Below are 26,728 nucleotides of genomic sequence, written 5' to 3' on the forward strand. Positions count from 1 at the left end.
CTGAAGAGACTAAGGACCAAATTTCCAGCAGTGCCGGATATCTGGAACAGTTATAATAGCTAATGGGAGCTGCAGATAAACATTTTCCTAGGCAGAATGTTCTTGATCATGTTCAAGGTAATAAGTTGAGATGTGTGTGTACTACAGTTGTCTTTGGGGGAACAAACCAAGACTTATCTTTAACTCTAGTGGCTCCAGAACCCCAACGGTAGTATAGAATGGTTGGAACCCTTCCAAGATATTGTCCTTGACCTGCATATTAGAATACAGTTACAAGACGAATTCAGTTTTATCCTGTGGATGTCACTAGTGCATAAGTGTGACAAATTACAGCCACATGATAAACTGCATACAGACCATGATTCAAGAAAGCACTTAACTATGTGCAGTCCTATTCAGCAAAGCAGTTATGCACATATGTATGCCCCACTAATTTCAGTGGACAAAAACAAACACATACTTAAGTGCCATTCTTGGACAGGAAAATTTCTGCCACTGATCCATCTCAGCTAGGACTACTGCTAACATTTCAAACCTCTTGCAGCTTCTAAACTGCCATTTTTCATAAACAACCTGCTCAAATAAGTTTCATGGATTCGCCGCCCCCACCCCCAACATATTCCAGAAGCAAACAGTGTATACAGCATCGGAAAGCTGGGAGTTTGCTATACCAGTACTCCTAGTGTAAATGCAGCTTATACCAGCAAAAGAGTGCTTTTATTGATATAGCCTTGCATCAGTTCCCAGCTATATCAGCAAAAGCACTTTTTTGCCAGTATAACTGTGTACACACTAGGACTTTTACTGATATAAAAATTAGAGCGGTCAAGTGATTAAAAATTAATCGTGATTAATCACGCTGTTAAACAATAATAGAATACTATTTGTTTAATTATTTTTTGATGTTTTCTAGATTTTTGAATATAGTGATTTCAATTACAACACAGAATACAAAGTGTACAGTGCTCACTTTATATTTATTTTTATTACAAATATTTGCACTGTAAAAAACAAAAGAAATACTATTTTCAATTCACCTAATATAAGTGCTGTAGTGCAATTTCTTTATCATAAAAGCTGAACTTACAAATGTCAAATTATGTACAAAAAATAACTGCATTCAAAAATAAAACAATGTAAAACTTTAGAGCCTACAAGTCCACTCAGCCCTGCTTCAGCCAATTGCTCGAACAAGTTTGGTTACATTTGTAGGAGATAATGCTGCCCGCTTCTTGTTTACAATGTCACCTGAAAGTGAGAACAGGCGTTCGCATGGCACTGTTGTAACCAGCATTGCAAGATATTTACGTGCCAGATGCGCTAAAGATTCATGTGTCCCTTCATGCTTTAACCACCATTCCAGAGGACATGCATCTGATGACGGGTTCTGTTCGAGAACGATCCACAACAGAGCAGACCGATGCATGTTCATTTTCATCATCTGAGTCAGATGCCACCAGCAGAAGGTTAATTTTCTTTTTTGATGGTTTGGGTTCTGTAGTTTCGGCATCTGAATCTTGCTCTTTTAAGACTTCTGAAAGCACACCTCGCCCCTCTCAGATTTTGAATGGCACTTCAGATTCTTAAACCTTGGGTCGAGTGCTGTAGCTATTTTTAGAAATCTCACATTGATACCTTCTCTGCATTTTGTCAAATCTGCAGTGAAAGTGTTCTTAAAATGAACAATATGTGCTGGGTCATCATCCAAAACTGCTATAACATAAAATATGTGGCAGAATGCGGGTAAAACAGAGCAGGTGACATACAATTCTCCCCCAAGGAGTTCAGTCACAAATTTAATTAACACACTTTTTTTTAAATGAACATCAGCAGCATTGAAGCATGTCCTCCGGAATGGTGGCTGAAGCATGAAGGGACACACAAATGTTTAGCATATCTGGCACTTAAATACCTTGCAACGCTGGCTACAAAAGTGCCATTTGAACACCTGTACTCACTTTCAGGTGACATTGTAAATAAGAAGCAGGCAGCAGTATCTCTTGTAAATCTAAACAAACTTGTTTGTCTTAGTGATTGGCTGAACAAGAAGTAGGACTGAGTGGACTTGTAGGGTCTAAAGTTTTACATTGTTTTGTTTTTCAGTGCAGTTAGATAAAAAAAATCTACATTTCTAAGTTACACTTTCACGATAGAGATTGTACTACGGTACTTATATGAGGTGAATTGAAAAATACTATTTCTTTCGTTTATCATTTTTACAGTGCAAATATTTGTAATAAAAAAATATAAAGTGATCACTGTACTCTTTGTACTCTGTGTGGTAATTGAAATCAATATATTTGAAAACGTAGGAAAACATCCAAAAATATTTAATAAATTTCAATTGGTATTCTATTGTTTAACAGTGTGATTAATTGCGATTAATTTTGTTAAATCACAGTTAATATTTTTGAGTTAATCGCACGAGTGAACTACGATTAATCAACAGCCCTAATAAAAATGTGCGGGGGGGGGGGTGGGGTTGGGGTACACGACACCATAGCCCTAACCAACATTACTATACTAACAGAAGTTTCAAGTGTAGACAAGGCCTCACAGAAATGTAGGGGTAGGAGATTAATGGAAAGAGTGCTCATGCAGGCATTAAAAGTGCATGATAAAATGTAAATTTTTCCTCTGATCTGGAAGAATCTCTGCAGGAAAGGCAAGTCAATCTCCACATTTGTGCAAATCTTGACCTCTGTTCTGAGACTGCTGACAAGGGTGCCAAATATGTTAACGTTACTATGGGGCATCCTATCCCTGAGGAACCGAACGTGTATATTATAGATAAAAACAAACTTCAACATTCAGTATCCTAAAGCCTTTCTGTATTGTTTACCTCTTAGAGAGTTGTAAAAGGAAAGTAGTTCTGTTCCATTAGTTTCAGTAGCCCTCCATATATAATAGGACCAGATTTTGAGGTTCCGAGTTGTTGTTCTAGATAGAAACCAATAGCATAAATGCATGTGCTACCATCTTCACACTGGCCATTTTCTAAAGCAGGGGTTCTCAAACTGGGGGTTGGGACCCCTCGGGGCGGTTATTACATGGAGGGTCACGAGCCATCAACCTCCACACCAAACCCCGCATGGCATCCAGCATTTATAATGGTGTTAAATATATAAAGAAGTGTTTTTAATTTATAAGGGGGGTCGCACTCAAAGGCTTGCTATGTGAAAGGGGTCACCAGTACAAAAGTTTGAGAACCACTGTTCTAAAGCTATTTTGTTTGACTGCTACCTTTTAATTTCTTGAGTTTCCCTTGGCAGGCCCCCTGCTAGTTTCCCCTTTCCTGGGCTCCACTCCAAAACCACAAAGTTGTTTAAACATTTTCACAACTGTTATACTTGTTTCACAGCCTTACAGTTCTGCTTGCAGTCCAAGTATTGTGACGTTACTATAACTGTGGAACCGGGATATACTGAAGTCCTACTCATAATTTTTCATTTGGGGATTTACCTAATGGTTGTCAATGGGAGCTGCACATATATTGCATCTGCATGACAGAGCCCAAACAGGGAAGTTAAGCTGTAAGTGAATTTTGGCTTGAAAACAATTGCATCCAGAAAAGGATTTTGGTTTTGTTTGATTTTTTTGAAGTGTTTGAAACACTGTAACTTAGGTAGATGCAGCTAAAGGACAGGTTTCTTTCTAATGAGGATAATTTCTTTATTCAATTATGTTTTCATGGACTGCTTGGCCTCCCAATGGCAATCTCACAGAACACCTCCCCCATTCATAATTATGTCGACCAGTTCCTCTCTCGGTTTCAATTACATACCACCACTATGGCAGCTAGTTATTAGTTACATGAAAAAGTAACGTATTTTTAGTTGCCCTTTAGATGTTATGCAGCAGCTTGAAATAAGGAAAGCCAGAACTATAAGACCAACCAGTTCTCTTCTACTGCAGCAACTGCTCCAAAGACCACAGTTTGAGAACCACTAACCTAAAGGAACCAGATAAATATTAAAATATGTAGGCCCAATCCTGTGACATACTGTGCACCCAAAACATCTATTGGCTTCAATGGCACTTGCCCATTTTGGCAATTTGTATAAGTAAATCCACAATGAACACTAGTTTTATGAAGTCCTCAAGCAGAAACAAAACAAATGGAAAATATTTGCATAACAGTGCATATGACACAAATAAGCAAGAAAGAGAATGATGTATTACAGCCTCCACTTCCTCAGAAAGACTGCTCCATCTTCATAACTTTTTATATACCAAAGGAAAATAAACACACACAAGCATTTTATAAAAGGAGGCTGATGCATAGGATCTATTATTCAAGCTATTAGAGTAGTTTCTTTGTTGCTCCGCAGAATTGTTTTATTTATTTTAACAGAATCAAATATAACCTGTTAAGACTTTTCTGCAGTCTCCCAGGGTGGGAGGGAAATCTTTAAAACTTCTGATAAATGTTACTGAATATAACCAGAGAATGTTTCTTGTAGGGACATCAGAAGTAAAGAGGGTGTCTAAATAATGGGAGTTTGGGGTATAAAAACAAACCTTCCCTCTTAAGTGATCACTGGAGGAAATATGTGGAAATCAAAATTCACATTAGGCAGTGGTAAAGGAAATATGCTACCTGTGCAAATTAATGTGGATCTTTTAAACACAATGCCACACAATTCACTTTAATTGGTAGCTTACTGACCGTTTCTGATTAAGAGACTAATACCAAATAGCAGGAGTACGGCAGTTCAGGATTAAGGACTTAGTTATAAGAACTATGCAAGAAAGTTTCTGTAGCACCTGCCTACACTACACATTTACTAGGCTTTCAAAATGCACAGACTAACTAAAATGAGATTATTCCCACAAAAATGCAAACGTGTATTTTTCCAGTATAATTATATTAACTGAACTTATGTGGTGGTCACTTCCTCTTCTTGTATATAGATATCATAAAGGATCAAATGCCCAGACAACAAGTTGTATGATTGAAAAGGACAACTTGAAATCAAATCAGTTTTGAACTATGAACTAACACTAAAATTTCAGGTACTATTCCTATCCCTGAGTTTCCTTCATTCCTGCCTATTTTTATGACTTTACAATCTTACTTGTTCTTCCCTCCCTTGCTGTTATGTTAAGAGATCCACAAAAAACAACAAGCAAAACTAAACGCCTAAATGACATATAGTAGCTAACTAAAACAATACATTGCTGACTTTCTACTGACTCATCACTGATGCTAGTGTACACACACAGAAAAGGAGTCAAATTTGTGTCCATTCCATTCCAACTTCCGTATTTCCCAAACAGTAAAGGTTTCTATATAGAGAGGAAGAAATTTTATTTTAATATGCTTCTTACATAATGGAAAGAAAGGATATGGAAATATGACATTTTCAATAATTTTCACTATTAAAGGTTAAAAATATAACTATAAGAAGTGAAATTAAATCACAGTGAAGTTTAATTACATTTGAATTTCTGATTATCTAGTGTTTGAGATCATCAATTATTTTAGTATTTTAAAAGGAAATAAGGTGCTCTTCAAAAAGAATCCCAAGAGATTCTTGGTGCTTTTAAAACTACACTTAACAGAATACACAGCAACTCACAGAAAGAAATAAGGCCTTGATCCTACAAAGAAACATGCACGTTCTTAACTTTATACACTTCTATAGATTGTTTATAGATTCTAGGACTGGAAGGGACCTCGAGAGGTCATCGAGTCCAGTCCCCTGCCCTCATGGCAGGACCAAATACTGTCTAGACCATCCCGATAGACATTTATCTAACCTACTCTTAAATATCTCCAGAGATGGAGATTCCACAACCTCCTTAGGCAGTTTATTCCAGTGTTTGACCACCCTGACAGTTAGGAACTTTTTCCTAATGTCCAACCTAAACCTCCCTTGCTGTAGTTTAAGCCCATTGCTTCTTGTCCTATCCTCAGAGGCTAAGGTGAACAAGTTTTCTCCCTCTAGTAGCCCCAATGACGTTAACAGAAGTAGAGCTTGCTGGAAAATGGAATTTCTGCCCCACAGAAAATTGTGTCCCAATTCAGAATGAACAGTAAGCATCTCAACAGTTTTTTTTGCAGGACAAATTCAGAAAAATTCTGTTTTGTGAGAACTGAAACAATTTTTCTGGTGGCCAGTTACTCACCTGGAAGGCTCTGGTCAATTTCACTTTCTCCTTACAGGCAGAAAGTTAAATTGACGAGAACCCTCAAAGTAGACTCAACTGGACGCTGAGTTCTCCCCACTCCCCAACTGCCTAAGAGTTGGGAAGCACAGCCTCCTCATGTCCCGTCAGCCTAGCTGAATCTGCTCCTCTGCTGTCTGCCTGGATGGCTCTTGACAATTTCACTTTTGCTCTGACCACAGCGTTCAAATCAACCAGGGGTTCAGTCATTTATATTTTCCAGAAAAATTTAAATTTTTCCACAGAAAATTTTGATTTTAAGAAAAGGAGATTGAAGAAAATTCCTGACCAGGAAATATTCAAAATATAAAGTTAAATATATGCATAACTTTTTGCAGGATTGGGGTCTAAGTAAGATCCAGTTTTCCTTGAAAGGAAATGGGGGCCTCATCCAGCACCAACTGAAGTCCCATTAACTTCAATAGGCATTGGATCAGGCCCTAGAGGATTTATAGCTTTTTTTAAGGCCAGAAAGGACCATTAGATAATCCTGCTGGACTTCATATATAACAAGCCATAACATATCATAGAATCATAGAATATCAAGGTTGGACGGGACCTCAGGAGGTCTTCTAGTCCAACCCCCTGCTCAAAGCAGGACCAATCCCCATGATTAAATCATATTTCACAGAAAGGCACCAGTCTTCATATGAACACTTCAAGAGATGGAGAAGCCACCCATTCTGATGGTAGTTTGTTCCAATGGTTAATCATCCTCACTGTTAAAAATTATGCCCTCTCTCTCCTTTGAGTTCATCTTGCTTTAATTTGCAGCCATTGGTTCTTGTTACAACTTTCTCCGCAAGATCAGAGAGCCCTTTAATACCGGTTTTTTTCTTCCCATTAAGGTTCTTCATGAAGCTCACACATCCTTCCCTAGGCTCTCATTATTATAAAATGCAATAAAACTAAAGTTTTAATTTTACATTTTATATTAGTACTTAAATGACAATTACTTCACTTAGCTTTTGGTAAAGCCAATATAAAGCCCTTTACCGTCACTTCTCACTCACACTATGGAATATAAACCAGGCCTACATTTTCTAGAGTTCTTGCAAAAACTCTACCTGTAAAGTCACCCATTTGAGTAAATTTTTTTTTTATGGGGCAAGTAAAATATAAAAGTTTAATAATGTAAAAGGTGAGCAGGGTTTTTTTTTTGTTTTCGGAGGTGGGGGGGTTTCAGTGCCTTGGCTGGTTAGTTTTATAAGGTTAATATAACTACTCCCCTATAGTGATATAGGATGTGATCTTCAACGGAGTCAGGCATCCAAATCCTTTTGAAATCCAATGGTATTTGGGAACCAAACTCCTTTAGGTTCCTTTGAAAATCCCAAGCAGGAATTGTTTTGTTTCCAGCGTCTTTAAATACTACCTTATAAGGTAGCTGTTTAAAATCACACTGAAAATATTTTTTTAAGAGGTATTTACTCTTTAAAGAGCTTATAAGTTTTAAGAGTTTTCTTCCATGTCCATCACCATAGCACTTACCTCAAAGGACTACATATGGCAATGAGGAATGAAATACTGCTCAAAAATTATACATTTAAAAATAAAAAGCAGAAATATAAGATCATGTGTGTTAACTCTTCCTACCTTCCTATTTCCTAAGCCTTCCTGTGGATTATCTTAATTATAATTCATGGAGTCATATAATGTTTAGAACGTGCAAACTTAATTTATGAATTTATTTCCTACTTCCTACTATTTTCCAACTTTGCTTTTAACCCATTCTACAGAAAATCTGACATCCTACTTCTATACCTCAAGGTTTTTTTGTTTTTTGTTTTTTTCCCCAAAGAACTGCGTGCCTCTTTTCCCTCTAGAAGAGCACTGAACAGTTGTCTTTCCCTGCTTTTTGCAGTTCTGTAACCTTCTTGTGAATCAAATAAAATTACCTTAAACAGTACTTTTGGCAATGTACATTAAAATCAAATTTCTTCTATAATTAAAAAGGAAGAACCAACCACTTCTCATTGCCTTTTTATCTGTCAGCAGGAAAATTTTAGCTAATATATGCAATTGGTGGATAAGTGAATCTCAAAATATTTTAAGGCAAAACTAAAGCTCTGTTTTAGTTACCCTGTTGGTTCAGACCAAGAACTTTGGACTTATCTATGTTAACTGAAAAAGAACAGCCGCCACATCCATGTATGCAATTATCAGGGATTGAATCTCTTTGGAGGATGCATTAGAGACTGCCTGCAAAAATACTAACATTTGTCTCCACACAGGTTATAGAAATATCAACTATTCTCCAGTTAGCCTCCATTTCAAGTTGGCTTGCTCTGTACATATGAAACAAACAGAAAGCAACTCAGGAAAAGAAAAGGTAGAACATACCTATGGCATGTCTCTATACACAATTTATAATTAACCGATGAAGTCAGACTTTTTTCCCCAGTTGAGTCTTAGATTTTTATACACACAGTTAAGATAAACCAATTAATAATTTGGGACATGTGAATTACGTGTAAGGAGGTTTTCAATAACAACATAGCACGTAAGTAAGCACCCCCCACAACTTTATCAAAAACCTTTTTTACAGTAACAGAGAAGCTATTATGGGAAAACAAGGAGGGGAAGGGTTGCTTGTTAAAATACAATAGTGTTTATTAAACCTAATTTAAAATCCATCTACACACCCAGGTTCATCAGCTTGGAAAGAGAGGTTTGAAGCTTCTTCGCCAAAGTTTGTCCAAACTATCAATGAGAAGTGTGAACTGTCACAATTCAGTGGCTCTTTTCCTGGTTCAAGTAAAATGATTTCTTCAATTTTTATTCAAGGAAGGGGACAGTGACTTCAACAAATAACCTCTCTGGTGGATAGGTAAGACTATCAACTTAATAAAACTTACAGGACAATCAGTCTTCCCTAGTGACCAAATTCCTACTTCCTTCAGAGCCTCTAAACTTTTCAGTAATGTGATCATCCAATTAATTATTATTTTTCATCCAGACATGACAGTGTTGTACAGCTATTTGGTAGCTATGGCATTTTGTGAGGCTGCTGTTTTTTCCTCCCCATGTTAATTATGTGGATGTATTTTTTCATTGTCGGGAGGTGCAAACAGGATGAAATACACACCTCTTACTCTTTTATAAAGCCAAATAAAACAAAACAATATTGTACATTAGCCACTTATCCTCTGATTCATATTTATACAATTATTCACTAAAGCACTCAAATATTTATCTTCAGATTTTTTGTGGTACCATCACCAGGAGTGATGATAAAAACAAACATTCTGATGTTGCCACTTTCCTGATATCTCAACTGCGTAATATCTATCACTATTATGCCAAAAGAAAAGCTCAAGGTTTGAATAAACTATTCTACATGTGTTGAGGATGCCTGTAGGAGACATCATTTTGAAGGGACCCTTTTAAAATGTACCCTCTTTAAACAATTCTATACTTCAGCAAGTTCATATTCCAAGCATCTTGTGTTAAAATATTTTCTAATCCATGCTCTATGACATCCCAAGTCACAAGTGTGGTCAAAGTTTTTTACCACATCCATATATTCAGTCAAGCATTTCATTATTTGGATATAAATACTTGTTCAGGAAAGGTGACCCCATTATTTATTTAAGAGAAATGGAGTGGCAGGCATATTGTGCACTGAAGCATACAGTGGCAGAACTCTAATTTCTACTATGTGTCGAAATAAGCCATTATCACCAAAACAAAGATAAATGTGGAAGAAAAAAATCTATGTAATATAGAGAAAGTTTATCCTCCAAGATATCAGATAGATATAATTATTTAAGAGTCTTAGGAGCTTTACTGTTCCTTCTCCAGTGGTTGCATCCTGCAGCCCAATTTCTCATAATAATTACATTAAATATCTTTTCAAGGTAATAGCATAAGATAGCATAGCATAAGATAGCAGTGGGCTAGTTCCTGAACACAATTTGACACACAAAAAAGCTAGATAATTACTGTCTATTACATTGTTATTTGCAAGTATTGTTCTTATTCCCTTCAGCTTCCCGTCACCAAAACAAGCTTGCATTTCAGATGTTATTTTCTCAGCTTCCAAGACTGCATACGTACTCTTCAGTATCTGGAGTGGAGCTGGACAAAATATTTTTTTTAATTGCCCATGAACAAAAAAAAAAATCTGTTTCATTTCAACAACAAAAAAGATTATGTTTAGACTGACCATTTTTAAGCATTTGGGGGGCTATAATAAAATTTAAAAAAAAATTGAAACAAAAAGTCATTTCAAACCAAAAAAAAAAAAAAGTTTTCTTTCAAAAATGTCTAAATGACAAGTTTGATTTTGTTTGTTTTTTTATTTTTTATTTCTTTAACTGAAGCAAACATATCTGGTGAAACTGAAAAACTTTTGCTGCTATCTACAATTCCAGCTTAGAACTGGGTAAAAGTTAGTCTTAATTCATCTGCCTCAATCAAGGGTTAAGGACAATTCTTGAATGAATGCTACGGTAACCTAGTGGGTTAACACCATGTCACAGTGCATCTCCACAATACTGAAGAATTTTAAATCTTTCTACAGTATTTTTGATCCCCTTAACATTATGTAAAAATATTTCCGAGCCACACTCCTTACAGTTGGTATCAAACTTCAGTCACAGTTCTCACACAAGATCTTTTTTCCCCCCAAAGGATATAAATTGTAATATCTGCTTCATTTTATATAGTGATCAAACTTGACATACCGGTACTTCTTTTGGCTCAAACATATAAACCAAGTCTGTATCATGTCTATACGTATAAAAAGAAAACACCAAACGAATGTTATTTAGGTTGCAAAGTCAAGAACTAGAAAATTAGGAAATGCTAGATTTAGGTTGCACAGGCAGCCCTAATTCTGCTCTCTTGCGCATCTATCATGTGCACTGAATGAGGCAGGGATCATGCAGGGAAAATAAAAAGTATGTGAAAAATTAAACACTGTATCAATGCATACACATGAAGGGAAGAATGAAGGTTGCACCAACAACTGTAAATTTGCCATTTCCTAAATTTTGAGTGCTTTACTTTGTAATCTTTTTGTATGTAATTTCCTAGAATTATTGTTTTAAAGGAAAAAGGTAAAAACAAAGTCCATTATGTACAACTGTAACAGCTTAGATATCATGCATCATCAGTAGAGTTTGAACCATTTACCTTGGCACTAAAACACAGACTGCTACCATGTGAGCTACAGAGCCTACAGTAGCAGAAGGATGTTATTCCAGAGGGCAGGATGGACCACTCGGGCAATGTGCTATATCTGGGGGGTTGCTGAGAGGAGCCCAGCCCTCCACCCCTTCTTCGCCCCACATACCCCTCTTGTCGTAGATGGTGTCAACTGGGGCCACATGCCGAGTACCAGTGGGGGATGCCCCGACTACAGATGCTCTGACATCTTTCAAGTGTTCCCACTATAGCGTGTGCAGCAACATTGTCAGCGCTGCCTCAGATCATATTTAGTTATTTTAGAATACTGCCAAAGTTTTGCTGAGGAATGCAAGCAACAGAAGGTAAATGATGATTTTCAGTTTATATCTCAGCCAAAGCTGAATGGAATTTCATGGAAGAAAGACAAGACACTTCTGTAGCCTAAGAGATATCCCCCTGTTCCATATCAAAAGCAAACAATGCAGGTGTGAAAACTTCTCAAAGAAGATGTCATAATCTTTTATAATCAAAAGTTTAGGGGATGCTCCCTTATAATAAACAAAGGCAAAAGTTAATGCAACATTAAAGTTACAAAAAAATTTTTTAAAAAGCACAAAAGGAAGTAACAAGAGTCCTGTTGTAAGTAATTAACTAATATATATTTTCAGTGTGTGAGAAGTAGCCGACTAAATAAATAATTGAACACATACAGCATGTGCAGTGTGGGTGACAATGTTAGAGAAGACTGAAGGGGGGAGAGTTCCTACCCATTCCCACTGACATCAACAGGAGTAGAAATGGGCTCATTTTGCTGGAGTTTTCTCAAGGAGTAGTTTAATAGGGCAGTAATGTTAATTTAAACTGGGAAAGATGTATTTTTCCCAAGCAGGAAAGAAAAAGGATCACATTTTTGAAAAATGCCAAAAGGACATAGAAGCCTACGGATTGATCTACATGGGACAGCAACACTGGTATAACTTGAATCTGCTTTTAAACCAATCTAGTTAAACTGGTGCAAAAAACTGTATGAAAATCTGACCTTAACTTCCTTAAATGATTCTGAAAGCTTTACCTGGGAATTTTTCTTAGACAAGCTTAATGTAAGAAAACTATGGAATACAAAATAATTGCACAGATATCCTGAAAAGACAGGGACTGCAGATTTCACACCTACTATTTTCATTATTGTTATGGCAGGGGCTTTTGGGGATAATTTTACTGTGGGTGTATGTCAATATCACACACACATATTGTTCAGGTGTAGCTTCTCTCATTGAGGCACTCCAGATTAAGGAGATGGTGCAGTTATCATTCATACCTAAATGAATGTCATGGAAGCAGGGGCTCGTTAGGTTTTGATAAAGTTTCAGAGATGCTCGCTGAACATGTTCAGAAGATGTTTTTCCACTCACTTTACTTTTAATGTTTTTTTTTGCCTAAGGTTGACTAAGAAACACTCTCATGAAGGTCTAGCTACATGCCAAATAGAGAGTTTCTTTATTCAGCCAATTCTGAGATATTACTCAGCAGATTTTAAAAATATATACATTAAATGGCCTGATTTTCAGAGGTGCTGAGCACATGTAGCGCCCATCAACTTTTACATCGCTGTTCAACAGCTCTAAATATCAAGCCAATTAATTATTTTTTAAAATTGAGTTTATGCTTTCCTTCTTTTATAACTTAAATGACTTAAATTTTCCTCACTCCGTAGAAAAGGCATGGCAAATTTCATCCCCAAGAGCGATACAGCTTAAAAATAGTATTAGAAAAGGGGTTAGTTTCCATGAAGACTGCAAGTAGCATTAACCATAGCATTCACTATCATTTTGTGGAACTGTACTTAAAAACTGCTCACATATTAATTCTCATAGTGTTTATCCTTCAGGAAAGGGAGATTAGTCCATGAAAATTTTGGGCTACAGTAAAATCAGTTTTCTCTTCAGTAAAGCCAAAAATCGAACAAATCAAACAAAAAAGTTTGTTTTTGATTCACAGATTAGTTTAGGAAAATATACACCTTTCAACTTTGGACTCTGAAGCAATATCCAAAGCCAAACAATTTATATTAAGAACTTGCCTTTGAACCATTTTTTTAAATTGTTATTTTTTTAACTACACTTTTAAACCCTGGACCAATGCCAAAAATATAATTTCTCGTCCGAGGAACCAGTGAACATTACATGTCCAACTGCTTCAGCGCAAGGCTGGAAACAAATGCTGGAATACCTGTGGAATCTGGGAATGAAAGTTTTCCCAACAATGTAGAGCACTTATTTCTATCCCTGATTTTTCTTAAGATATCAAATATTAAAATTGGGTGATTCCAATCATAATGCTCCCCTCCTTACCCTCCTCTTCCATACTTATGTGATGGCCTCATTTTAGTGAGAAGTAAAAGTAAAAAAAAAGCTAGAACTGGTTCAACACTGTTTGAGCATTTAAATTCTGAACTGCTATTTAATTCAACCTGCTGTTTAATTCCTGTCCCCCTGTTATTTGTGAACATTCAAGCAAACAGAATTGCTTGCAAACGTTTTTGGAGCTAGACTGAATGTATGAATACCTATTTTTCATGTGAACAAGAGTATTTGTTACTTGCTATTACCCGGTTTTAAAATATTAATTATCTCATCAAGAAGCAGAAATAATTTCATTTCACCAATCACAAACCATGAACAATGAACAGAGTACAATCTAACTGAAGTCTACCACCAACCCAGAGAGGTTGAAAGCTGTTCGTCCAAGCTATTCAACATACATATTAACAGAAATCAGAACAGAAGGGGGCTACATTCTCAACACCCATTATTTGTAAAGAATAATTTGACCAGCTCTAATCGTACACTATATGTATATTATACATCAAATGGTATAATTTATTTGTAGTATTATAGTAGCACTCAAAGGCCAATCAGGATCAGGGCCCTGTTGTGGTAAACATTATGAACACAAACATATGGTGCCTGCCACAAGTATCTTACAAAGCATTCATCTCGCTTAATCCTAAAACGAGAATACTGGTGCTATAAAACAATGCTGGAATTTAAATCAGTATGGAGAGACAGGCACATCAGAAAAATCTCTTTTCCTAAATTATGTGCCATATTTACTTCCTGTCCCCTAATATACGTTGTGTTTTTGAGTATCAACTGGTAAAGCCAACTGTTCAGCAAAACTGAAGTCAGTGTGCCTCTCTGACACAGCCTTCTGTCCCAGGTCTCTGACATCATAAGAAGTAGGTTTCCACATTCAAGAGGTATTAAAACTCAGTTAATGTAAGTGAATGAAAACTGAAAAAAAAAAAGTTTCAGTGCTCTCTTCATTTAATTAAGTTGTTTTAAGGCCTCCTAAATTTGAAAATAGATAAATAAAGCCAAGTCTTACAACTTGGCTCTCCTCCCCCCACATAAAGGAAATCTCTGTGTTAGCTTTTTGGAAATTACCAGTCTCTCATTAACTCACATAAGTTCTAAATTAGACTGCCAGTACACCAACAATCCTTGTTTAAAATATTGGTAACACAGACATATAATTTTAACAGGTGACAATTGCTTTGATACTAGTTTTGGTCCATTTTAGTTTGTATTTACACTTCTGCATATAACAAACTCCTGCAGGCACTAAAACCACTACACTATACTATTTTCAGTGTATCTACGTATATTTTATACATAGATACAAAAAACTGCACAAGACAAAGGTTTAAGTTGCTGCAGGAACTTACAATATACCAAAGTTTAAAATAAAAAGAGCAAGATTAGGATCACAGAAATTTTACCCTATCCATGATTTTTTTTTTTTTTTTTATAATGGAAACATTTTTACAAGAACTATTCAATTTTAACTATACAATTGTACTTCAAGACACAGCAAAAAAATTAAAGTACATCAAAAGAAGGAAGCCTGCCAAATAATCAGTGGGGCCTTGGGAAGATCCAGATGCTAAAGGAGCACTCCAGAAAGACAAGGCTACTGCAGAAAAGCTAAATGAATTCTTTGCATCTATCTTCCCTGCAAAGGATGTGAGGGAGATACCTTAGTCATTATTTTTAGGTGACAAATCTGAGAAACTGTCCCAGATTGAGATGTCAATAGAGGAAAAATTAATAAATTAAATAAATTGTCACCAGAACCAGATGATATTAATCCAAGAGTTTTGAAGGAACTCAAATATGAAATTGCAGAACTGCTCCCTGTGGTATGTAACATAGCACTTAAATCAGTCTTGATACCAGATGACTGGCAGAAAACTAATGTGATGCCAATTTTGAAAATAGGCTTCAGAGGCACTCCTGGCAATTACAGGCCAATAGGCCTAACTTCAGTACCAGGCAAATTGATTGAAACTGTAACAAAGAACAGAATTGTCATACACATAGATGAAAACAATAGGTTGTGGAGAATCAACGGATTTTGTAAAGGGAAATCATGTTTCACTAATCTATTAGACTTCTTTGAGGGTGTCAAACATAGATAAGGATTATCTAGTGGATATAGTGTACTTAGACTTTCAGAAAGCTTTTGACTAGGTCCCTCCCCAAAGGCTCTTAAGAAACTAAGCAGGCATGGTATAAAAGGGAAGGGCCTCTCTTGGATCAGAACTGGTTTCAAGACAGAAAACAAAAGGTAGGAATAAATGGTCAGTTTTCAGAATGGCGAGAGGAAAATAGTGGAGTCCCCCAAGAATCTGTACTGGGACCAGTGTCATTCAACAGATTCATAAATGATTTGGAAAGCAGACTGTGAAGAGATACAAAGGCATCTCACAAAACTGAGTGACTGGGAAAGAAAGTGGCAGATGAAATTCAATGTTGATAAATGCAAAGTACTGCACATTGGAAAAAACAATCCCAACTATACATTCAAAATGATGGGGTCTAAATTAGCTGTTGCCACTCAAGAAAGAGATCTTGGGAGTCATTGCAGATAGTTCTCTGAAAACATTCCCTCAATGTGCAATGGCAGTCAAAAAAGCTAACTATGTTAGGAACCATTTGGAAAGGGATAGATAGTAAATCAGAAAATATAATGCCACTATATAAATCCATGGCACATCCACATCTGGAATATTATACGCAGTTCTGGTCACCCTATCTCAAAAAAAGATATATTAGAACTGAAAAAAGTACAGAGAAGGGCAACAAAAACTATTAGGGGTGTGGAACCGCTTCCATATGAGGAGAGATTTAAAATATTGGGATGGTTCAGTTTAGAAAAGAGACGACTGAGGAGAGATATGATAGAGGTCTAGAAAATCATGAATGGTGTGGAGAAAGTGAATAAGGCAGTGTTATTTACTCCTTCACATAACACAAGAATCAGGGGTCATCCAATGAAAGTTAACTGAAGGACAAAACTATTGCTGGGTTCAAAAAATAATTAGATAAGTTCATGGAGGATAGGTCCATCAGTGCTCTAGGTGTCCTTAAATCTCTCACTGTTAGAAGCTGGATCACTTGATAAATTTCCCTGTTCTGTTCCCCCCCACTGAAGCATTTGGCACCAGCCACTGTTGAAAGACTGGTTACTGAGCTAGATGGACCATTGGTCTGACCCAGTATGGCTATTTTTATTTTCTCATGTATATGTATTAGTGTCAGTGTGTTGATGGCACAGAGCTTTTGATCCCATGCCTAATAATTCATTTCAGATGCATTATTAAACTGTAGAGCACTGCTTTAATGACTTACTGGTTAATTTCAAGAAGAAATCTGCACAGCAGCAAACTGTAATTCTTGCCAGCCTTCAAGAACATAGCTGCACTGTGTAATATCAAACAGAAGATTTAGGAACAGCTGAATGAGAATCTAACCTAGTGGTGGGCAACCTGCAGGTCGCATGCGGCCCATCAGGGTAATCTGACTGCGGGTCACGAGACATTTTGCTGACGTTGACTGTCTGCAGGCACGGCCCCCCGCAACTCCCAGTGGCCATGGTTCGCTGTTCCCGGCCAATGGGAGCTGCGGGAAAGCAGCGGGCCTGTGGACGGTCGTCAGCAAAATGTCACACCACCTGCAGTCAGGTTACCCTGGCGAGCTGCAGGTTGCCCACCACTGATCTAACCCGTTCAGCCAAAGAACTGCCTCAGAGTGCTACCTATACTACTTGGAAAACATTCTACAGCATACTAAAATTGAGTGAGCACAGGAAGTCCAACTCAACAGAAGCCACTAGTATTGGTGGTCTAAGATGAGATTTTAAGGGAAACTCTCAACTTGAATGTTTATTCAATTTACTAATGTCAAAAAAATTCCAAATTCTGATATTCTTTAATCAGCATGTAGAGAGTATTTTGATTAATTCCTGTATTAAAATGTTTTATGTTGCCTTTTTTATTCCCTGTTCCCCTGCTGATATTAAGGGTCTTTCCAGCATGGAACAGCAGTTGGACCACAAAACATGCTTAGGCTTACCCTCCTCCTCTGCATCGTCCTCTTTTCACTGAGGGTTTAGGGAAGAACATACCTGCAAGCTCTGCTCAAAGTAGAGCATAGAATGATATGGTGCTAAATGCACAGGACAGTAAGACCAATGAAGTTGACTGGATACAAATGCTGTCATATGCAAAAGCGATTTTCATGTTGATGTCCCTTTAAAAAGCCCAGCTGAGAATGGAAAATCAGGCACACTCAGGAAAGCACTTAAGTCCGTGCTTAACCTTAAAGATGTGTTTAAGAGCTTTCCTGAAATGAGGTGCAGTTAAGCATGTGCTATTTTTACTATTCTGAATTGGGGCCTAAGTGAGTAAACTAAAAGGGCATACACAGAATTTACAGATTGGAAGAAAAATTATTGCTGGATCTAATAATGAAATTAGGATGGAGGAAGAACTATCCTCCAATTTCTATGTGAAAGCATTTTTGTGTGCTTTTTAACTACAAGTGGCAAAAGTTATACAACATGCACAATTTACGTGTTAGGGACACCTATTTTTTCCATTTTTTTCCTTTGTTGTGTAAGTACCTTATGCAGTTTTTCAAATTTTCATTAATTCTTTATCTGTAGAACCTATGACAAATGTATATTCAAAAGGATATAGAGCAAAATTTAGACAGAAATTTCTGTATGATTGTTTGCTTACCTCTGAGGGGGAATATAAGGAGCAGATACTGTTGGCATAGCTGTACAGAGTTCAACCACTGATTTCTTGGCCTTTTTTGCCTTTTTTCTGACTTTTGATGTAGACCTTGCAGTTCTGACTGAGCCCTCTTTTCTACACACACCATTTTTCACGTCAGCTTCTCCATAAATATTTAGAGGTCGCCGTATACAACCTGGTGGAGTATGTACATCACAATAGGCAGTCTTTTTTACAGAGAATGTTGTCCCACTGCCAGTTAATTCTTTCACAGGTTCCATTTTCATATACAAACCAGCCTTTTGAGCACATGTCACATGGAATGCTGTGTAACAGTTTGCTTTGTGGCACTGGATGCAGGCACCAACGCCTTTCTGTTTACAGAGGTAGCATGTTAACTTCCATCTGGCTGGGGGAATGTTTCTGACACCATCAATTGGCTCAATAAAAACTGTATTGGCAAATCCAACTTCTGGAATCCACAAAGCACACACAACATGTCCCCAGCGGTCATCATCAGTCTTTTTAAAGGCACCTCCCTTGTTTGGGCACAGCACACAGTCTACAGGCCGGGAATGGGACTGCAGACAGCGTCTGCAGAGCCACTGACCCTCAGGTATATATGGCACCCCATAGCACTCCTGATGCACTGCTAAATTACACATATCACAAAATAGGATTACATTGCTGTTCTGACATTCACCATCCATGCATATACAACATACTGCATCTTCATCAATTAAAGACTGATGGTCACCCTGTTTTTGGTTCTCACAATAAGACTCTTTTTCAAACCTGTCCATAAGGAATTCAAACATATTTTGTGACACAACTGATACTCCATCACTTTTTCGCTTTTCATTTATTATTTCTAACCATGCATAATCTTCTTCATCCATGTCATACTCCACTTCGTTGTCAAGTTCTTCTGCTGACTTTTCAATGAATTTATAATAAATTGGAGGTCTCCGAGGGGCAGAAGGTGGACTGTACTCAACAATACGTACTTTTGGTTCTGGAAGAGGACTTGTTGTAGCAGGTGTACCATGCGCACTTGGAAGAGCTTCATTTTTCTTTTTCACTTTGTTATTTTTATGCCGCTTGGCTCTCAGACAAACTGGTGGTCTCTCGCTATTTTCTTTATTGCTGTTGCATTCACTCATTTCTTGCGCTGTGAGATCATCTTCTAATATAATCTCTAATGGATCAAAAATACTGATCCTGTGCAGGCGACCTTCAATTTCTATTTCAACCATCCTTTGAGCTTGAGCATATGTCAAAGTTTCTCGTGTAGGGGAGTGTTTAATACTGCATGGGGAAGAAGAATGCCTTGCTGCAGATACTCGATGACATCTTCCTTTCCTCCTCATTTGGTAATGATTACCTAAAATTATAATCAGAGTTATTATGTTACATTTTAAATATTTATCTCTCTTGCTAAAGTAAAAAAATTAATACAGTAAAAAACAGGAGCTAGTTTAAGCTCTGTACTATCCATGGACATGGAAGTCTTAAATTTATGCGATGTTTGTACTTGAAACAAACTTAAATCTGACCACCCCTAACTTCCAAAGGCACACCAGTGAGTAACACATTTAGCATTACTCCAAATACAAATGTGTTGATAGATTGCTGGAATGAATTGCGCTCATTTCCTACATTTAAAAAGTCGTTCAGAGACAAATTAGTAAGAGCATATAAGTTCTGTAAATCTACAGGAAGCCAAACTATAGAAATTCAACACTGGCACAGAGAAACTGTTGCCAAGGCCCACCCACCAAAGGATTAAACTTGTGCCATAAGGTAACAGAAGTAGTCCTTGTAATAGAAAATTATCATTGTTTTGTAGAACTAAAGGCCTGTATGCAAAGTCCTGGTTTCATTGTTAAAAGCTTATTCAGCAGCAGTCTGAAGAAGATATTCCAGAAATATTTTTGCACAGAAAGCAATTATGATCAGAAAAGTGACTATGTAAAAACGATATTTGCTTTAACAAATCTGACCTCTATATGAATTCAGAATTATATCTGCTTACAGTCAGTATGTTTACACTTACCTAAAGTGAACCTCAAAGATGCATGGTTTATGTTATTTCCTCATGTGTCTCACTATTTATATTGTAAACTTTTTGATATAGGGAATTGTCTTCTACGTATTTTCATAGGTGTACTATCAGATAATCAACATAATCTTTGTCACTAAAATTACTATTACCACCATACGTTTTATTCAGCCCTGCATAGCCCATATTGCTGTGGAAGAGCATATTCCATTACTGCCCACATATCATCGAGACAACTATGAATTAAGGTTTAATACCAATACTTTTACCACTAGTGGAGAGGCAAATTGAGAACTACTTTAATTTTAGCTCCCAGACTGGGTTTTTGGGGCTGCCAATTAAAAAAAAAAAATCACTTTTAAAATGAACATCTGACCTGAAAGAAACTTCCAATGCTATATTCAGAGATTGATTCTCAAGAGTAAATCAGCATTTTCTGACTTGTAGTAGGGTTGCTAAAATTCCATTAACTTTAAAATTATACACAGCCAGCTTGGGCTGGATTTGACCCAGTGACCTAGGAAAAGAAACACTCATTTTTAGCTTCAAGGTCTACTGGAATAAAGTATTGCATCTGTATCATAAAGGAAGCTGTGATAAGAAGATTGTAAAAATGGAAAACTAAGCATCCTGACCAGACTGGTCCATACACAGTTGGTAATCTGAAAGATTACTAAAAATAAAACTGTTGGCTTCCATGTTTGTATCTTTTTCAGCACAGGTCTGATCAGCTGACCAAATGAAAGACAATTTTCTCCCTGTCAGCTCTGCAAACTCAACTTGGCATCTGAAAGTCATGGTAATTCTTTTATATTAATTTATCTTTAGAGCACTTTGAAAACCAGCTGTTAGACAGTAAGCAAGTCTCAACCCTACCAACAGCAAAGCTCTTGCTCCCCCTATAATTGATTTCTTAAGCTCCCATGGCCATCAATCTGACCTGTTAGCTAGACCATACCAGCACCGATCAAGTTAGGAATTACACACGATGGAGTGAGTACAGTTTGCAGAATAAATATTTCAGTCAGTGATAGTATGCCTACCAAAACATTGGGGCAAACATACATCAATTCTCTGCCCACCAGCTCCACGATACTTCTATTTTCTTCATAAAAAGTTGAAACAAAATTTACTACAACCTATAAATTCAAAGGCAAACCTAAAATAAAATGCTTTGCTCATCTTCAGAAGTTATATGCAAAAAAATCACATACCTAATGATTTGCAGCACAAAGGCAAGATGGAATGTATCAAGCGGGCAATACCAGATCACATCCCTTCCAATATCTTCACCCTCCCCCCCCAAAAAGTCCTCATTTAACAACAACAACCAAAAAAGGATCAGCCCGAATTAGTTTTCTTGGTTTTGTAGATGTAATATTGTGTTATTTAACAAACTTTGTGTTAAAGTCAAACACAATTGTATTAAAAATATGTTTCTAACACAAATCCAAAAAAGCAACATCCAGTGCACAGTCACTACAGGGAACATCTGATTTCCACTGTGCTTAGGTAATGAACAAAAAAAATACACAGATTTTTCTCCTTTAGTGAATTTCCATGAAACTTTTAATAGAGGTGCTTGTGAGGATAAATATATTAAAAGACTGTGAAGTGCTCTGAGATCTACTGATGAAAAGCACTATATTAAAGTTAGGTATTGGTATTATTAGTTTGTAAAGCAACATTTCATTGAACGTGTCAGTTTCCAACCACAGAACAGATGAATACACTAATATTTGCTATAGTAGGTCTAATAACTAGATATAAAGAGAGTGACAATTTAATTTAACTCTAAATTTAGTTCCAATTATCTCACAAATTCTGGGACAGGGAATATAAAATGGTCCCTCTACATTTCAATAAAAATGTATATTTCTTTGTTCCCTTATAATGCTGTAAAGCCATTTATCAATTTGTTAGTGCAAGAGAACCTGACATTGAAATTTATCAATTTAGTTTCATTTTGTAAGATAATGATAAATAGCACAATAGGTAAAGAGTAAACAGATTTTTTTTTTCATTCAATTTTAATAATCCAACGTATGACTATTTGGAGCATTTTTATATAAACCTATGTTTATATACACCATAACCAGAGCTTCAAACACCAATGACATTGATCATGGAGGTAACTGCCTATTACCTCAGTCTGGAAAAGAGGGATGGGCAGTGGCTATTATGACTGACTATACAACATGAGTTCTCAAACTTTTTTTTTCTGAGCCCCCCCACCCCTCCATGTGCTATAAAAATTTCCCAGCCCACCTGTGCCACAACTGTTTTTCTCCATATTGAGTAGATTAAAAGCCAGGGCTGGCATTAGGGGGTAGGCAAGCAGGGCAATGGCTCAGGGCCCAACTCCACAGGCAGCTCTGCAAAGCTAAGTTGCTCAGGCTTTAGCTTCAATCCCGTGCCCCAGCAAGTTGGCCCTGCTCTCTGGTTTATTTTGGTGGACCCCCTGAAACCTGCTCGTGGCTCCCTAGAGAGCCCCGGATCCCTGGTTGAGAACCACTGCTCTAGAAGACACTGCCATTTGTCCACATCCTAGTCATTGTTCTATATATTCTAATATTGGGAAAAACACAATAATGTGTATTCATTTTCAGGCCAAAAAGCAATTTCTCAAACACGGTGGTAACCAGTTGATGGAACAAGAGTATCTTGTTGATGGAACAAGAGTCTTGCTTCCCAGACTTAGTGCAAATGTCATAAATGCTAAATAAGAGAAGAGGTCTACCACAAAGTGATGAAAAAAGGCACCTCCCAATAATGAGATTAGGACAATTATCATTTACGTGCTTAAGCACCTTCGCTTACATTTAGATTAGTTTGGGCCCAATCTGAAAATGGATGGCAATTTAACATTTTACACTTTAAAGGGAAAACAGTAAAAATGTGTGGGAGGGAGCACACTACATGTGGAAGTAGTATTGAAATTATCGTTCCTAATTTTGCATATGCCTAGTTTGGGTGAGTAAAAAATGCCTTGGATCCAAAAGCATAATAATAAGGGTTGCTAACCTTACCATAAAACAGGAAGAATTCCTAATGTGTTACACAACTCAGGTTTGGGGCACTTTCCTCCTTTTAAAGCAGGACAAGGCCTGCAGAAGATGAAGAAATGCTCTCCACAGAGCTATTGTTTTCTTAGAATGAATTTGCTGAGACAGTTTCCATTGTCTTGAAAAAAATGTGAAGATGTGGTTGTTTTTGTGCAATGAAAGTTATGGGGCTGAAGCACTGTTTGCTAAGAGAATAGGTGAGAGAAGAGCAGATTAAACCTATGGTGCAGCACTTGTCCAGACCTTTGTAAAGGCTACCAATTGTTTTTGCAAACCTGCAGTGAACCCTGCACTCACTTCTCTTCTTCTCCCTCATTTCTTTGTATTTGGTCCTTGGCTCTCTTGCTTCGTGGAAGAGAGATCCCCCTATTCCATTCGTGGTTCTCAACAAGCATCCTTCTGTGGACCACCGCAAAGAGATGGACACAAAGAAACTACCAAGGATGCTACAAACAGTCCATTAGTACCAGACCATAAGAGAGAGCAAGCAGAAACATTTCCAGCGTGGAGAGAGGATACTAGCAGCCTCAGCCTTCAGAGTAAGATCACCCTCTCAAGTCTAGCCATATTGATGCACAGAAAATACAGTGACTGAACCCTGAAGAATTAATTTGATCCCATCAATGAAAATACCCACTTTAGGCCTGGGCTCTAGCCCACCTGATATCACCAAGCCTAACATTTCCTGGGTCTCCCGGAACCCAGCAAGGAGGAAACCGGCATCTCTCACCACTCTAGCTCCTTCTCCACCCTGCCGCCCTCCCAAAGGGCGCACTCACCTAGGCTCTTCCAGAATGGTTTCCTCCCCAAGATCCCTCCCCTCTCCCCCCATGCACACGCAATGGATGGTTCCTGCCCAGGCCCCTTATCCCTCCCACACCCTGTTCCAGCACGAACACTTCCTGCCCACGCCCATCACCACTCTAGCCACACACCCCCCCGCGCGCGAATGGTTCCTGCCCGCGCCCATCACCCCCGCGCGAATGGTTCCTGCCCAGGCCCGTCAGCTCCAGCCCTTCCCGAGCCTCGCCCCACCCCCCACCCCGACAATACTCGGCCCACAAACATGGCGTCCAACAAAACAGCTTGCGCTGCGCCCTCCCCCGCCCGCTGTGCCGGGCCGCCTCCCCCTGCTCCCCCCACCAAGCCCTGCTCGCTAGGCCCGGCTCTGCCCGCGAGCCGCCGGCCCCGCTCTCCCGCCCGGCCGCACTCACGCTGTGGGAGCCGCCGGAGCGCGGCTGACAGACCCTCCTGCTCCTCGTCTCCGGGTCGGCGCTGCGGCCGGTCTAATGGCGGGGGCGGCTCCACCGATGCCGCTCCCAGCAGCCCCGGGCGGCCAAGCGGGCGCTGGCGGTGCCGTGCTGCCTTCGGGCTGCCGGCGGCGGGTGTGGGGCTCCTGCTCGGGCCGCGCGCGGCGCATTCGGGAGGCGCAGAGCTGGTCGCAGTCCGGCTGCGGGCTCGGCGCTCCGTCCTAGGGCTGAGAACCTCCCCTCCCCCCTCAGCACAAACAATGCGGCTTCACCACAGCGCTGCGCCGGCGGGGGGAGCGGGGGACGGGACGTGAGAGCGCCAGTCCCAGGCACCGCCCCGCCGCCGTGGGGGAGGGGCCCGCCCAGTCCTGTGTTGCAAGGGGGAGGGGGCCCGCCCCATGCTGCAGCGCCGCGCCGCGCCGCCGGGAAGCGGCTCTCCCTGACACGGACAGGCACGCGGCGCTGCCAACCTCAGAGCCAAAGTCATGCGTCGGCGCCCCAAAAGCACGATTGGCCTAAAATAGAATGTGGGGGGGGGTCACCCTTTTCCACTCCCTTTTGTGGCTGTAGGTGTGAGAAATTTTCAGATAGAAGTCAACCTTTAATCCACACAAAATGCACACCTCTTCCTGGCTGCTCAGGGGGAGCCTCAACTTCCCCTCTGGCTCCTAGATATAAGGCCTTACTATCCATTTCCTATTACTGCCTTGACCCCACAGCTAGGCTTCTCTATCTCCCGCTGGGCTAGGACTCCTGTACCTGGGTTCCCGCAGCAGCAGTTTGTGACTCCCCTCCACTGCTGCCTCCTATCCCAGTATCCTCTCTCAGCTCTAGAGCCATATACATGTCAAGGCAGGTCTGTGGCCATAGTCCCAAGGCTTTTGCACAAAGCTCTGCCCACATGCCCAGCCCTGAAAGTTGTGGGATGGGAGATTTACTGAGAAGCGTCTCTTGTGTCATCAGAACAGCTTCTCGTGCAGGCACCAAAATCCTGTGACTCATGGATCAGTATCAGTTCATGGGAGTTGGCACCACTTCTTCCCCTGGCTGCTTGGAGTTGACTCCCCCTCCACTGACCCCCAGGCTGGGGGAGCTGCTATTCTGTCCCCTCCATCTCCCACTCCAATCACTGTCTTCTGCTGCCCCCCCCCCCCAGCTCCCCTCCTACCCCTCACAACATCCTGCAGCCCTGATAATCCTAAATTGCCTCCTGCTCCCCCTTATTCTCCCCATCTACTTTTCAGTGTCCCTGCTGCTCCTCAGAGTCCGTGTGTCCTGTCTAGCCATTGGGACCATAGAGTGGCAGCTTTTTTGCCTGTAGGCCTGGCTTCAGTCTTATTGAAAACAATGTGAGTTGGCAACCAACTTTATTAAGGGCAGCCTCACTTCCACATGCAGATGGACTGGAGGGAAATATAGGGGATGGTGGCAATTTTGAATAAGGGAAAATTTGTGAGTTGGCACCTTTCATCATGTTTTCATGAGACAGATAAAATAACATCCCAGAATTACTAGAGTTGTAATAAAAAAACCGCGAAAGTTGGCAACACTGGCACAGCCACCATGCAAGAGAGACACACAGCTTTGCCTGAGTGAGGTATCACTGCACAGAACTGTAGCCCTGGCCCTCTCTAGCTCTAGGGTGAGAAGGGGAACCACAGGCTTTTCTCAACCACAAAGTTATTCCTTGGGAAACAGAGGCATTAAGTACCTGAGTATCACATTAAAAAGTATGTGTGTAGAAAAGAGAAATTATGCAGAAAAGCTGGTAAAATATACACTTAGGCCTAGTCTATAACTGCTGGTTGGTCTCATAGCACCACTGCAACACACCTCACATCCACACATAAAAGTGCTCCAATGGTTCACAAATGTTACAACCACTCACTGAATTAGGTTATCTTTGTTCAAAGAAAGTCTGTTTAGCTAGGTTCTTATATGGCACTTATCACCGTCATATCTGAAT

At 39.1% G+C, this 26,728-nt stretch overlaps 1 protein-coding gene across 1 annotated transcript in view; it reads right to left on the reverse strand.

Moving 5' to 3' along the window:
* Positions 1-24,781, reverse strand: part of BRD1 (bromodomain containing 1) — a 117,087-nt gene extending 92,306 nt beyond the window's left edge. The window contains exons 1-2 of the mRNA XM_065423195.1: positions 24,727-24,781; positions 18,389-19,769 (exon numbers count right to left, since the gene is read on the reverse strand). Of these exons, the coding sequence (XP_065279267.1) occupies positions 18,389-19,755 (1,367 nt within the window). The 5' untranslated portion in view covers positions 19,756-19,769; positions 24,727-24,781. The remainder of the gene's footprint in view (positions 1-18,388; positions 19,770-24,726) is intronic.
* Between the last annotated feature and the right edge of the window lie 1,947 nt (positions 24,782-26,728).

This window comes from Emys orbicularis, chromosome 1 (assembly GCF_028017835.1).
Source record: "Emys orbicularis isolate rEmyOrb1 chromosome 1, rEmyOrb1.hap1, whole genome shotgun sequence".
Classification (NCBI taxonomy): domain Eukaryota; kingdom Metazoa; phylum Chordata; order Testudines; family Emydidae; genus Emys; species Emys orbicularis.